This window comes from Podarcis bocagei (genome assembly GCF_964188305.1).
Source record: "Podarcis bocagei genome assembly, chromosome: 7".
NCBI lineage: Eukaryota > Metazoa > Chordata > Lepidosauria > Squamata > Lacertidae > Podarcis > Podarcis bocagei.
The window spans coordinates 1,718,433-1,730,906 of record NC_138132.1 but is presented as its reverse complement, the minus strand read 5'-3'; the positions used below and the strand labels follow the sequence as shown (position 1 = coordinate 1,730,906).

The window sequence follows — 12,474 nt, the reverse complement described above, 5'->3', positions numbered from 1 at the left end:
CCTGCTCCTGTCTGTGTGCATGAGGTCGGCAAGAATGCCTTGCAAGAGCCAGCCTTCGCTTCCAAGACATTTTGGACTACGACTCCCATCAGCCCCAGCGGCCTCAGCTGTGCTCCCATTGGCCACAGCAGTCCTACGGCCAGTGCTGGAGCTGATGGGAGTTGTAGTCCAAAGCATCTGGAAGGACTCGACTTGGAGAAGGCTTCATTGCTGTTTCGAGCTGCCATCCTGCACTGCTTTTGTGTCCTTCTGAGGTCTTGGGAGGGCTTCCTCCTGTTTCCTGAGCCTCTTCGATACCTCTTCGATGAAGACGCTGTCCCCAAGAGAGAAGGGACCCTTTGGGTAAAGGTGAAAAGGGGTGATATCCCCTCTCCCTGCTTGCTGGAAACCTCCCCGCTCTCGTAAGCATCAGAAGCCCTGCTGGATCAAGCCAAAAGGGAGCCCGGGCAACCTGGGTACCCCAGTGGCCAAGCAGAGTCCCTGACGTGAAGTCCATAAACAGGCCATGAACACAGCAACGCTCTTCCCCACCTGCAATTGCCAGCAACTGGGGTTCAAAGGCAGGTTTTTGCCTTTTGTGCAATGTCGGGACTCATCAGCACGACCCGCCTGTCTGGGGAGCAGAGGGAAAGAAGCCAGTTGCTCTGTGGGGGCCACCAGAAATTGCTGGGGGAGGTGGATGTGGACATTGCCCACAGGCCATGGGTTAGCCGCTCCTGCTGAGCACACTTACCTGCAAATAGTGAACTCAATGGGGCTCACTTCGGAGCAGCCCCTGAACAGGCCTGCAGCGCAAGCGACCAGGCTGCCCAGGGCACCCTCTTTTTAGGGGAAAGCTAGAACGAGGAGAGGGCAGAACCGGGAGCATAGCAGAGGGACGATAACATTAATCTCGTCTCAGGCAGCAGGCTTCAGCTTCTACCAAGGCAATCTGCTCTGCACGTGTGATTTTCCAGCAGGCATAATGAGAAATTCCGCGAGTTTGGGATCTTTTGCGACACGCACCAGGCGAGTGGGGAGGAAGCCAGAGATTTATCTCCAAACCATAGCTCCTAGGGCTCTGTCCTCCATTTAAAGACGTCTGAGCCGACTAAGCGCGTGAGCTTTTAGGTGCCAATTAATAGGCTGGAAAACGAAGAGGTGCCAGAAGAGACCTGCTTTAGCCGAAATCCCATGGGTACGAGTGCCAGGAAATGGGGGACGGAAGGTATAAGTATAGCATTTCTCACAAACTACTAGAGGGGTGGTGTTAATATGTTTTAACAAGGCACTGGGGTTCACTAGAACGGCAATCAGGGGAGGAGAGATGAGGGCAAAAAATAACCGAAGAGCAGTCTTTGATTACTTGGAGAGCGAAGAAACAGCAGGGGAAAAGGGAAGAGGGAGCCGCAGGTAGGTTTACGACTGCATTTCTGCACGGAGCATCCACGGAAACCAACAGCAGAAAAGTAACCTGCAGAAGACAAAGGGAAGGGGAGAGAGAGTTTGAAAAATGACTATTGATGAAGCTCTGGAGAAGCAGCAGAAGATGAAACATGTTACATTGTATGAACTGCCCTTTGATCTTCGGATGAAGGTTGGCATGGAAATGTACCGTATTTTTCGCTCTATTAGATGCACTTTGTCCCTCCTAAAAAGTAAGGGGGAATGTGTGTGCGTCTTATGGAGCGAATGCAGGCTGCGCAGCTATCCCAGAAGCCAGAACAGCAAGAGGGATTGCTGCTTTCACTGCGCAGCGATCCCTCTTGCTGTTCCAGCTTCTGAGATTCAGAATATTTTTTTTCTTGTTTTCCTCCTCCAAAAACTAGGTGCGTCTTGTGGTCTGGTGCGTCCTATAGAGCGAAAAATACGGGTAATTGTGAAATAAATTCACCCGGAAGTGAAAGGTCCACTTCCTAGAACCACTAAATGATTCCCGGTTTCTCCATGTGCGTCTCAACAATCAATGCTCTGGACGTCCCTTAAACCAACCTTCTCCAACTTGTTGCGTTCCAGATGTGCTGGAGGGGCCCATGCTGGCTGGGGCTGGTGGGTTGTGGTTCCAAAACATCTGGAGGGCACGTCATGGTTGCAAGTCGCTTTGAGCTGCCTTGCGAAAGATGAGGCGACTAACAAATTTTATAAATAACAATAACGAATATTGAGGTTGGAGAAGGCGGGTTTAAAGTAATTCCTCTCAATGTAAAGCTTAGGCACTTTCATTGGTAAGGCAAGGCCCAAGCCAGCTGTACTGTATATATATATGCTAGGGTGGATTTGAAAGTCAGGTACGGATCCAGAAGGGAAATTCTGCTTCTGCTCTGAAGGCAATTTGCTTTGAGCAAATGTATTTGCAGAATTCATTTAAACCATGTTTATGTTCTCTGCACTCAGAGAGACTTGAAAACAATTCATAGTTCAGATCATAAGACACAATATTGGGGGGGGGGGAGGGGAGAGACCCAGAGAACAGCCAACAACATCCATCACTAAGTTACTGGGGCAGTTATGAAAATAAAGTACTAAAGGAATATGATTGTACAAATGAGTACAAGGGAGTCTTGGGTTTGCACATTAGCCGTTCATCTCAATAAGGTTGCAATCATCCATTTTGTTTCTAACACTAACCACAGTTTATTGTTATGTCCAAAAAGGTGTAACTGTGTATAAATGCCAGCAATTGGGAAACACTGGCCTGTGAGCGCTCCAGTTGGAGAACAGCCTTTACCAAAGGTGTCATGGGCTTTGAAAACACTCGAACTCAGGTCAAGGTAAAGGGACCCCTGACCGTTAGGTCCAGTCGCGGACTCTGGGGTTGCAGCACTCATCTTGCATTACTGGCCGAGGGAGCCGGAGTACAGCTTCTGGGTCATGTGGCCAGCATGACTGAGCCGCTTCTGGCGAACCAGAGCAGCGCATGGAAATGCCATTTACCTTCCCGCCGGAGTGGTACCTATTTATCTATTTACACTTTGATGTGCTTTCGAACTGCTAGGTGGGCAGGAGCTGGGACCGAGCAACGGGAGCTCACCCCGTCACGGGGATTCGAACCACTGACCTTTTGATCGGCAAGACCTAGGCTCTGTGGTTTAACCCACAGCGCCACTTGGGTCTACTCAAACTCAAGATGCAAGGGAGAAATGTGCTAAGAGGAAGGCATGCTTGGCAAATCCACACTGTGATCAACTCCCACCCAGAAACCAATGTCCCCACTGTGGAAAGACGTGTGGATCCAGAATTGGCCTCCACAGTCACTTTTAAAACCATGTTTATGGAAGACAATCTTACTCAGCTACAAGTGATCGCCAAAGAAGAAGAAGAAAGAAGCAGCAGCAGCTATGTATTATTGAAACAAGACAGGATCAAACCATGGTTTCTGAACCTGGCTTGTTTGCGGTTCATCGTTTACCCTCCCCACCGTTTGTCCTTTCGAACCTTACAATAATTTGTGGTTAAGTGCGAATTAGGAAATGGATGTTTCCAACTTCTTCCTTGTAGCAACAACTCCCATCATCCATGACCTCAGCTGGCTGGGGCTGATGGGAGTTGTAGTCCAACAACATCAGGAAGGCAACCGGTTACCCATCCCTGCTCTAGGTTAGGCCCCGGACCTGCCCAAATCTGCTAGGCTTCACCCCAGACCTGCTCAAGCCCCCCAAAATCCACCTCAGTGGTCAGGCTGAGAGGCAAAATCCTCAGTAGGCCTCCCCCCAATGGGTGCTCCAAATGGGTCCTTGGCTCCCCTCCTTGGTCCACTCAAGTTCCTCCCACTTACTTCGCTACTTAGCGTGGGAGGAGGACAGGAGTCTACGTAGGTCAGGCATGTCCAACCGGTCCATCGCGATCTACCGGTTGATCGCGGGGTGTCCCTGGTCGATCACGTGATCCTGATTGACACCCTCCCAAAAAACTCAACAACTTTGGTCAATCCAATGGGTAGATCACTGTCAGTTTTTTTATAGTGGGAGTAGATCACAGTCTCTTGGGAGCTGGACATGCCAGATGTTTGTGAATTGAAGAGATTTCAAAGGGAGGCAAACATAGGTTGTCCTTACCTAGAGATGGAGTTTTCCGATGTGATATCTTTTGGGGTTCTGACTGCTGTGAAGTTGCGCTTTGGCTGTGAGACTGCAGGAGAGGGGAAAGGAAGAGGTGGTCCTTTTAGGAACGGAGAAAGGGTGGCAAAAATGTATAAAAACAAAAAGGAAGAGTGTTGGAGATGTGAAACAGAAGGTACCTTCTATCACATGTGGTGGGATTGTAAGAAGGTAAAATCCTACTGGGAAATGATATACAGTGGTGCCTCGCAAGACGAAAAGAATCCGTTCTGTGATTCTCTTCGTCTAGCGGTTTTTTCGTCTTGCGAAGCAAGCCCATTGACGGATTAGTGGATTAGCGCTATTAGCGGCTTTTAGCGGCTTATCTGCTGATCGGATCAGCTGATAAGCGGCTTAGCGGCTTAGAAGGGGGGGAGGGGGGAAAACCAGCAGGAACTCGCAAGACATTGTCGTCTTGCAAAGCAAGCCCATAGGAAATTCGTTTTGCGAAGCACCTCCAAAACGGAAAACTCTTTCGTCTAGCGAGTTTTCCGTCTTGCAAGGCATTCGTCTTGCGGGGCACCACTGTATAATGAATTGAAGAAAATGTTAAAAATAACTTTTGTAAAAAAATCAGAAGCCTTTTTATTAGGTATTTTAGGTCAAGACATACCAAAAGAAATGAGGACTTTATTTATGTATGCCACTACAGCAGCAAGAATGTTGATTGCACAAAATTGAAAGATTGGAGAAATACCAACTAAGGAACAATGGCAAGAAAAGTTGATGAACTATGCAGAACTGACAAAAATGACAGAAAGACTAAGAGAAAAAGACAACAGAGACTTTGAAAAAGACTGGGAACCATTCATATTATGTTTGCAGAAACAAAGAAAGGCTATAGACTTGATGGCAGGATTTAAATAAACATTCACATTATAAGCATCAGTTTAGGTTTGGAAGATAGCAAAATAAGATGATGTATTTAATTTCATTTTTATGTTTTTAAGGTTTGATGTTATATTATTAATAACTTATTTTGTTGAAGGACAGCAAAGCGGGCAAAAATAGAAACAAACCAGAAACGCAAGTTGGGGGAAGTCTTGGAGGAGAGGGAGGGAGGAATATATAGTAAATGTTAAGGAATTGAGGTGTATGTAATGAACGAAAATGAAAAATGAATAAAAAAATTAAAAAAAAAGAATGGAGAAAGGGGGGCACTTTCAGTTAATGATGCCTCTTTCTTGCCCCCACCTTCTGAGGGTTCCTATCTCTGCCCCAGGTAAGATGCCATTCCCAGACCCTCCAAGTGCCCCTATTTTCTAGGGACGTCCCCGATTTAGAGATGACGTCCCAGTTTCTTATTAGATCTCAGAATGTCCCACTTTTCCTTAGGACGTCCTTATTTTCATTGGAGAAATGTTGGAGGGTATGGTGTTATCCGACTCCCTGAGCCGTCTGAAGGCAATCCTGTATAGGGAAGTTTTAATAATAATAATAATAATTTTCCATTTATAACCCACCCATCTGGCTGGGTTTCCCCAGCCACTCTGGGTGGCTTCCAACAAAATATTAAAATACAATAGTCTGTTAAACATTAAAAGTTTCTTTAATGTTTTATTATGTTTTTATATATGTTGGGAGCTGCCCAGAGTGGCTGGGGGGACCCAGTAAGGTGTGTGGGGTATAAATAGTAAAATTATCGTTATGGAATGGGACGTCCCTATTTCCATCAGAGAAAGAAGGGAATGGGCAAAGGAAATCCAGAAGAGGAGGAAAATATGATCCATGCCACTCCTGAAGATTAAGTGAAATGGGTCTCTCAGATTCCCCTAATTCTTCTTTTTTTAAAACTTTATTCCAAAACTGAAAAAATTACAAACATCAAATTCAAAATCCATATTCGTTTTGTAACATAAGCCTGCTACATAACTGACTAAATTAAAATATACCTAATTGCTATAGACTTCCCTTTGCTATTTATAAATGCAACACAATTAGAAATATTATATTAGAAATTTTTATAAATTCCCCTATGCCCCCCACTCCCCTTCACCATGTGTGATCTCAATATTTTTTAAACTTCTTCCTTCTTGTTGTGTTGTTGTAGTTTAATAATTATTCAGTTGATTCTTTTATTATTTCCTTGCTTACCCCTGCACGTTTTACACATTATCTATTAATATTCCGATTCCGGAACCATATTTTTTCATGTATTCCTCCACTCCATCCCGCTCTTTAATTATTCTCTGATTTGAATGGCCTCTAATAGTTGCCGTCAACTTCGCCATTTCCACAAACTCACAGAGCTGGCTTTGCCATTCTAATAATGATTTTCTCCCCCTTCCAATTCTTTGTGATCAATATTCTGGCCGCTGTTCTTGCAAAACAAACAAACAAACAACAAACCCACCCACAGGTGTATATTCTCGTAAAATAATTTCTTCTTTTTACACAAATATGTCCTGTTATGAAATCCTGTCCTACAACGTGCATGAGACAATTCAGCCCTTTGCTTCCCGGTTCTTGCATAGGGTTGCCAAACGGTTGTTTTTTAGGAGGGAGAGGCTCCTGTACCCGAAATCTAGTAATTTTTAAAATGCATTTAGCAAGATCCATGTACCATTTAATCAACAAAAAGAAACTCTAAGTGGTTTGCATAAAATAATATAAAATATTTTAAAAGAGCAATGAAATCAAGTATTTTTTTTAAAAAACGGCGATTTAACATAAAATTCATCAAAACATGTGAATGTCAGCAGTTTTAAAACAAAAGTACGTGTCTAGGTAGGCATGTGATAAAAGTTTTTAATGCAGCCTGCATCTACTGTATTGGCCTGAAAATAAGCCTCGCTTTTTTCCCCAAATTCCGACCGTGAAAAGTTAAAGTGCGGCTTAAATTTCCGACCTTACAAAAACGAGCTTTTACGATATCTGCCGAAACAGACATATGGTAAAACGGAACGGGTGTGAGTGTCTGCCGGATTCGAAGGGAGCGGCTTATATTCGGGTATTGTCTTTTCTTTCCCCCCCCCCCCTTGAATTTTAAAGCTGCAGCTTATATCCGGGTGCGGCTTATATCCGGGCCAATACGGTATATGGGAAAACATCACCTGCTGAACTTGTCAGGCAGCATTAAAAAGCACAGGAGGCCGACAAAAGTGGGGAATAGATATTTGGAAACTTTGCATCTTTGCTCATGTGGGAGGAAACAGGGGACAAAACCCGGGGTGTACCTACTAGTGACTTGGTGGACTTTCTTTGCCGAAGTGCCGTCTCCCTGGGAATCTCTGGGGCCTCCGATTCTGCAGCAGAGAGATGGCCACGATTAATTCACAGTCAAGAACAATGCAAGCATAAAAACCAGATTAATTGCCAGGAGATCAAAGAATTTTAGATTGGGAAGGGTACCCCCAGGGTCATCTAGTCCAACTCCCTGCAATGCAGGAGCCACAAGCTAAATAATAATAAATGACTAAGCCATTTCTCACCTTCTCACCCCTTGCCTTTTCCTGTAAGACCTATTACAGTCGTTAAGAGTCGTCAACAGGCTCATCTCAGCTATCTGCCAATCTCCCATTCCCACCACCCTTCTGAGTAATACCCCTCCCCACCTTCTCACTATATAGAAGGACCTGGCAACTTCTGTTTCAGTGTATCTGAAGAAGTGTGCATGCACACGAAAGCTCATACCAAGAACTAACTTAGTTGGTCTTTAAGGTGCTACGGGAAGGAATTTTTTTATTTTGACTATGGCAGACCAACACGGCTACCTATCTGTAACTGTTCCACTGTTCAACAGCTCCTGCCATCGGAATTTTTTTCCTGGTTTTTTGTCGGAATCTCCTTCCTTGTCATTGGAAGCCACTGTTTGGGTTCTGCCCTATGGAGCATCAGAAAAGAAGATTGCTCCATCTTCCTTTCAGATTTTTGAAGGTGGCTCTCATTTCTCCTCTTTCCCAGGCTAAACGTACCCAGCTCCTTCAACCGTTCCTCATCAGGCTTAGTTTCCAGGCTTTTGATCATCTTGGTCACCCTCCTCTGCACACCTTCCAGCTTCTCAAGATCCTTCTCAACGTGGTGTCTTCCCACATGCCCCCTTTGGAACTCTGGTGTTTGTAGTAGTGGCTATGATTATTTTTAAATGTTCAGGGAGGCAGGAGAGGATATATTGTTTATTAATATCCTTCCTAACCTGTGCTAGCAAGTTCCTTTACTTAGCAGAGTTTACATTCCCCTTTTAAATGCACAGCAGATAACTGGTTGCAGGCTTGTTTAAGCCTCTCACTCTTAGGTTCCTGGTAAGTTCCCTTATATCCCTCTTAAAAGAATAAACACGCCACAATCTTGTGTAAAGTACAGTCATACCTCGGGTTACAGACGCTTCAGGCTGCGTTTTTTTCAGGTTACGGACCGCCAAAACCCAGAAGTACCAGAACGGGTTACTTCTGGGTTTCGGCAGCCGCTCATGTGCAGAAGCGCTAAATCATGCTTTGCGCATGCGCAGAAGTGCCGAATCGCAACCCGTGTGTGCACAGACGCGCTGCTGCAGATTGCGAACACTGTGGGTTGCGAACATGCATCCCGCACAGATCACGTTCGCTACCTGAGCGTCCACTGTATATAAAAAAGTTTACTCACATTCAGTTCACAGTTGGATCCCTGAAGGCAGACTTAGTTACAAAGTTATACATGTGGATCTATCCCATATGGGGATAATCCCAGTGTCCTCTGTTGGCTAGAAGCCAACAGAGCATTTCTAGCTAAAAAGCTGCTCCAATGACAGAGGAAGTGAAAAACAGAGAGAGTGCTGGGTGCTTTGTCCCTTTTGTTACCTGGACAGGTAAGGTCACGCCCACCTCTAGTCAGATGTAAAGGAAGTATGTCCCAGCCAGGAGGAAACAGGAAGTTTTCGACTGGCTGGACCAAACATCCCCTTGCATCTCCACTCTAGGAAAACAAGGAATGTTTGTACTTGACTGCTGCTTATGTATCACATCCCACAATATAGGTAAAGGTAAAGGGACCCCTGACCATTAGGTCCAGTCGTGGCCGACTCTGGGGTTGCGGCGCTCATCTCGCTTTATTGGCCGAGGGAGCCGGCGTACAGCTTCCAGATCAAGTGTCCAGCATGACTAAGCCACTTCTGGCGAACCAGAGCAGCGCAAGGCAACGCCATTTACCTTCCTGCCAGAGTGGTACCTATTTATCTACTTGCACTTTGACGTGCTTTCGAACTGCTAGGTTGGCAGGAGCAGGGACCCAGCAACAGGAGCTCACCCCGTCGCAGGGATTCAAACCACCGACCTTCTGAACACCAAGTCCTAGGCTCTGTGGTTTAACCCACAGCGCCACCCGCGTCCCTTATCCCGCAATATATACCGCCTAATTTTCAAGTAAAGGCAGCAAACGAATCAGCAGCTTCTCTCCAGAATATGCTCCCCAAATTAGAAGAGGATCACTCTTAGCTCTGTTAAAAGCTATTTTAGCATTTTGTTAAATCACGCCAAATATAAATCCCACACACCTCTGCACTCTGGAAGGAGGGGCAAAGACTCCATGCTTAGGGGCGCAGGTGAAATAGCGAACTCCAAAGACAGAGCCATCGTGTTTTCCTGTGGGCTTGTCAAGTTCAATGCCAAACCAGTAGCCTGGAGAGAAAGAGAGAAAGGGAAAGAAAAACATGCAAATTAGACAGAAATGCAGATTTTTAAATTGCTGTTGCTAATTCCAACAGAGACTAGGAATTCGTCTCACAGATTTCAAAGGGGACTCCCTCCCACATTAGTAATGCTGAGGACTACAACCTTAATCCCGCAGAATGCTTTGGAATCAGCGTCCTCGTTTGCACTCTCCCAAAAGAACAACACCTGAGGTAGACCACTGTTACTCCCATTGTCAAAGGGGTGAAACTGAAAATGATCTGAGGCCACGCAGGGACATCACAGCAGAGTCAGGACTTGAACTCAGGACCTTGAGCTCGAATCAGGACTCCTGGGGTTATTTTTCTAATGGTACCGTTCCAAAGTCTGCACGTCGGTCTCAATGCTCTGCCCCACCCCCTAGACAGGATCTTAACTCCTCCAATGGAAATGGATTCCCAGATCACCTGCTCTTGGCTTACCTGGGGCAAAATCTGTCTTCCCATAGAAACGAATGATGCCTTGCTTCTGACCTGCCACCAGGACGTGATCCCCAATCTCAATCTTCAGTCCTTCACGGTCCAGGCTGCCAACAGATAAGGACTTCTTCCTGAGAGCTGGACAGAGCAGACGGGTAGGGAGAAGCGAGATCTGAATGTTTTAGTTTGCTACATGTTATGTACTGAGTTGAATAGGATCCAAAATGCAGCAGTCTGATTGGTCCTAGAACAATAGGATCCAAAATGCAGCAGTCTGATTGGTCCTAGAACAATAGGACGCAGAATGCAGCAGTCTGATTGGTCCTAGAACAATAGGACGCAGAATGCAGCAGTCTGATTGGTCCTAGAACAATAGGATCCAGAATGCAGCAGTCTGATTGGTACTAGAACAATAAGATCCAAAATGCAGCAGTCTGATTGGTCCTAGAACAATAGGACACAGAATGCAGCAGTCTGATTGGTCCTAGAACAATAGGACCCATAATGCAGCAGTCTGATTGGTCCACAGGAGCCACCCAATCCAGCTCCAGGTGGAAGGGAATCCGCAAGCTGATTGGCCTACAGGAGAATCCCTGAATTAGCCAATCACCTGGGGCCCATTGTGTAAATAATGTATATAAAGCACACATTCTGGGGGAACTTCCATTCCTCCTCACCACTATGAGCAGAATAAAGAGCATGAAATCCACACTCGATTCCGAGTATATTTCACTACATAACTTATTTATCTTGTTTTATTTATCAAATTTCTATCTCGATTAAAATAAAACGTATTTAAAAGCATCCAAAAACATGGTGAACACCTGAAAACAATTGCGGGGGATTCCTACGACACATCCAGGTCTATAATTTTATTATGTCTGTTGTTTGTAAAACTATCTGTATAGAATCATAGACCTGGAGAGTTGGAAGTGTCAGGAGGTCCTACGCATGAGTAGGAAGCCGGCAGAGACACATGAGACTCCATTTCCTCAGGGTCTTGCGAAAGAACAATGTCAAACAAAAACTGATGATCTCCTTCTACCGGTCCACAATAGAAAGTGCCCTTTCATCCTGTATTACATTGTGGTACGCTGGTTTGACAGCCATGGACAGGAAATCCCTACAGAGGGTGGTGAATACAGCACATGACATCATGGGTTGTCCCCGGAGTTCGCTAGATGAAATAATAATAATAATAATAATAATAATAATAATAATAATAATAATAATAATAATTTATTATTTATACCCCGCCCATCTGACTGGGTTTCCCCAGCCACTCTGGGCGGCTTCCAACAGAATACAGTGGTGCCTCGCAAGACGAAATTAATTCGTTCCGCGAGTTTTTTCGTCTAGCGATTTTTTTGTCTTGCGAAGCACGGTGTCGGAAAAGTTTTGGAAAAGCTTCAAAAATCACCAAAAACCTCAAAAAAGGCTACCACACCGCGTTCTATGAGTTGCTCCTCGAAGTCAAGTCGCAACTGTATTAACGGTGTTAAGAAAAAGGAAACAAACTTGCAAAGAACGCAAGACGTTTTCGTCTTGCGAAGCAAGCCCATAGGGAAATTCGTCTTGCGAAGCAGCTCAAAAACCGCAAAACCCTTTCCTCTAGCGAGTTTTTCGTCTTGCGAGGCATTCGTCTTGCGGGGCACCACTGTATTAAAATACAATAACCTATTAAACATTAAAAGCTTCCCTAAACAGGGCTGCCTTCAGATTTCTTCTAAAAGTCTGGTAGTTGTTGTTCTCTTTGACATCTGGCGGGAGGGAGTTCCACAGGGCGGGAGCCACCACTGAGAAGGCCCTCGCGGGAGACCGCTGCCTCAAGAGAGCGAGGAAAATTCTTAGAGACGACTCACACCCTGAGCAGCACCTCTTTAGTCTCCTACCTTCAGGCAGGAGATATAGAAGTATAGTTAGCCGCACTAACAGGTTAAAGAACAGCTTTTATCCGTGGGCTATTGTGCTGCTGAATGGAAAAAAAGAGTAGTGCAATTGACTTCCGACAAGCACACAGAGATCGAACAAGACTGAGTGGGGCTCGTTTAATTTCACTGCACATAGGTGGTATAGTGACGATAAAGGTTTATTTATTTATTTACATGCCTGACTGGCATGTTCTCTCCCTCCTGGTCGTTCTTTCAGGAGATTCAAAAGCTTTCTCCAGCCCAAACATCACAGCGACTGATACCAAGAACTATCAGCACACTTCAGGATCAGAAGTATAGGCAGTCAGCGTTCAGACTCAGTAGCGCAGCTTTTTGGCGAAACTACATTTATTTACGTATACACGTATACTCGGAGCATCGCAAGTCCGCTCCTTCCTCTTGCTCA

General features: G+C 45.3%; 1 protein-coding gene across 2 annotated transcripts in view; it reads right to left on the bottom strand.

Moving 5' to 3' along the window:
- Positions 1–822: 822 nt before the first annotated feature.
- Positions 823–12,474, bottom strand: part of CLIP3 (CAP-Gly domain containing linker protein 3) — a 33,725-nt gene continuing 22,073 nt past the window's right edge. For both annotated transcript variants that reach the window (XM_081200430.1, XM_081200429.1), the window contains exons 10-14: positions 10,141–10,275; positions 9,544–9,667; positions 7,257–7,321; positions 4,035–4,107; positions 823–1,453 (exon numbers count right to left, since the gene is read on the bottom strand). In XM_081200430.1, coding sequence (XP_081056556.1) covers positions 1,399–1,453; positions 4,035–4,107; positions 7,257–7,321; positions 9,544–9,667; positions 10,141–10,275 — 452 coding nt within the window. In that variant the 3' untranslated portion in view covers positions 823–1,398. The remainder of the gene's footprint in view (positions 1,454–4,034; positions 4,108–7,256; positions 7,322–9,543; positions 9,668–10,140; positions 10,276–12,474) is intronic.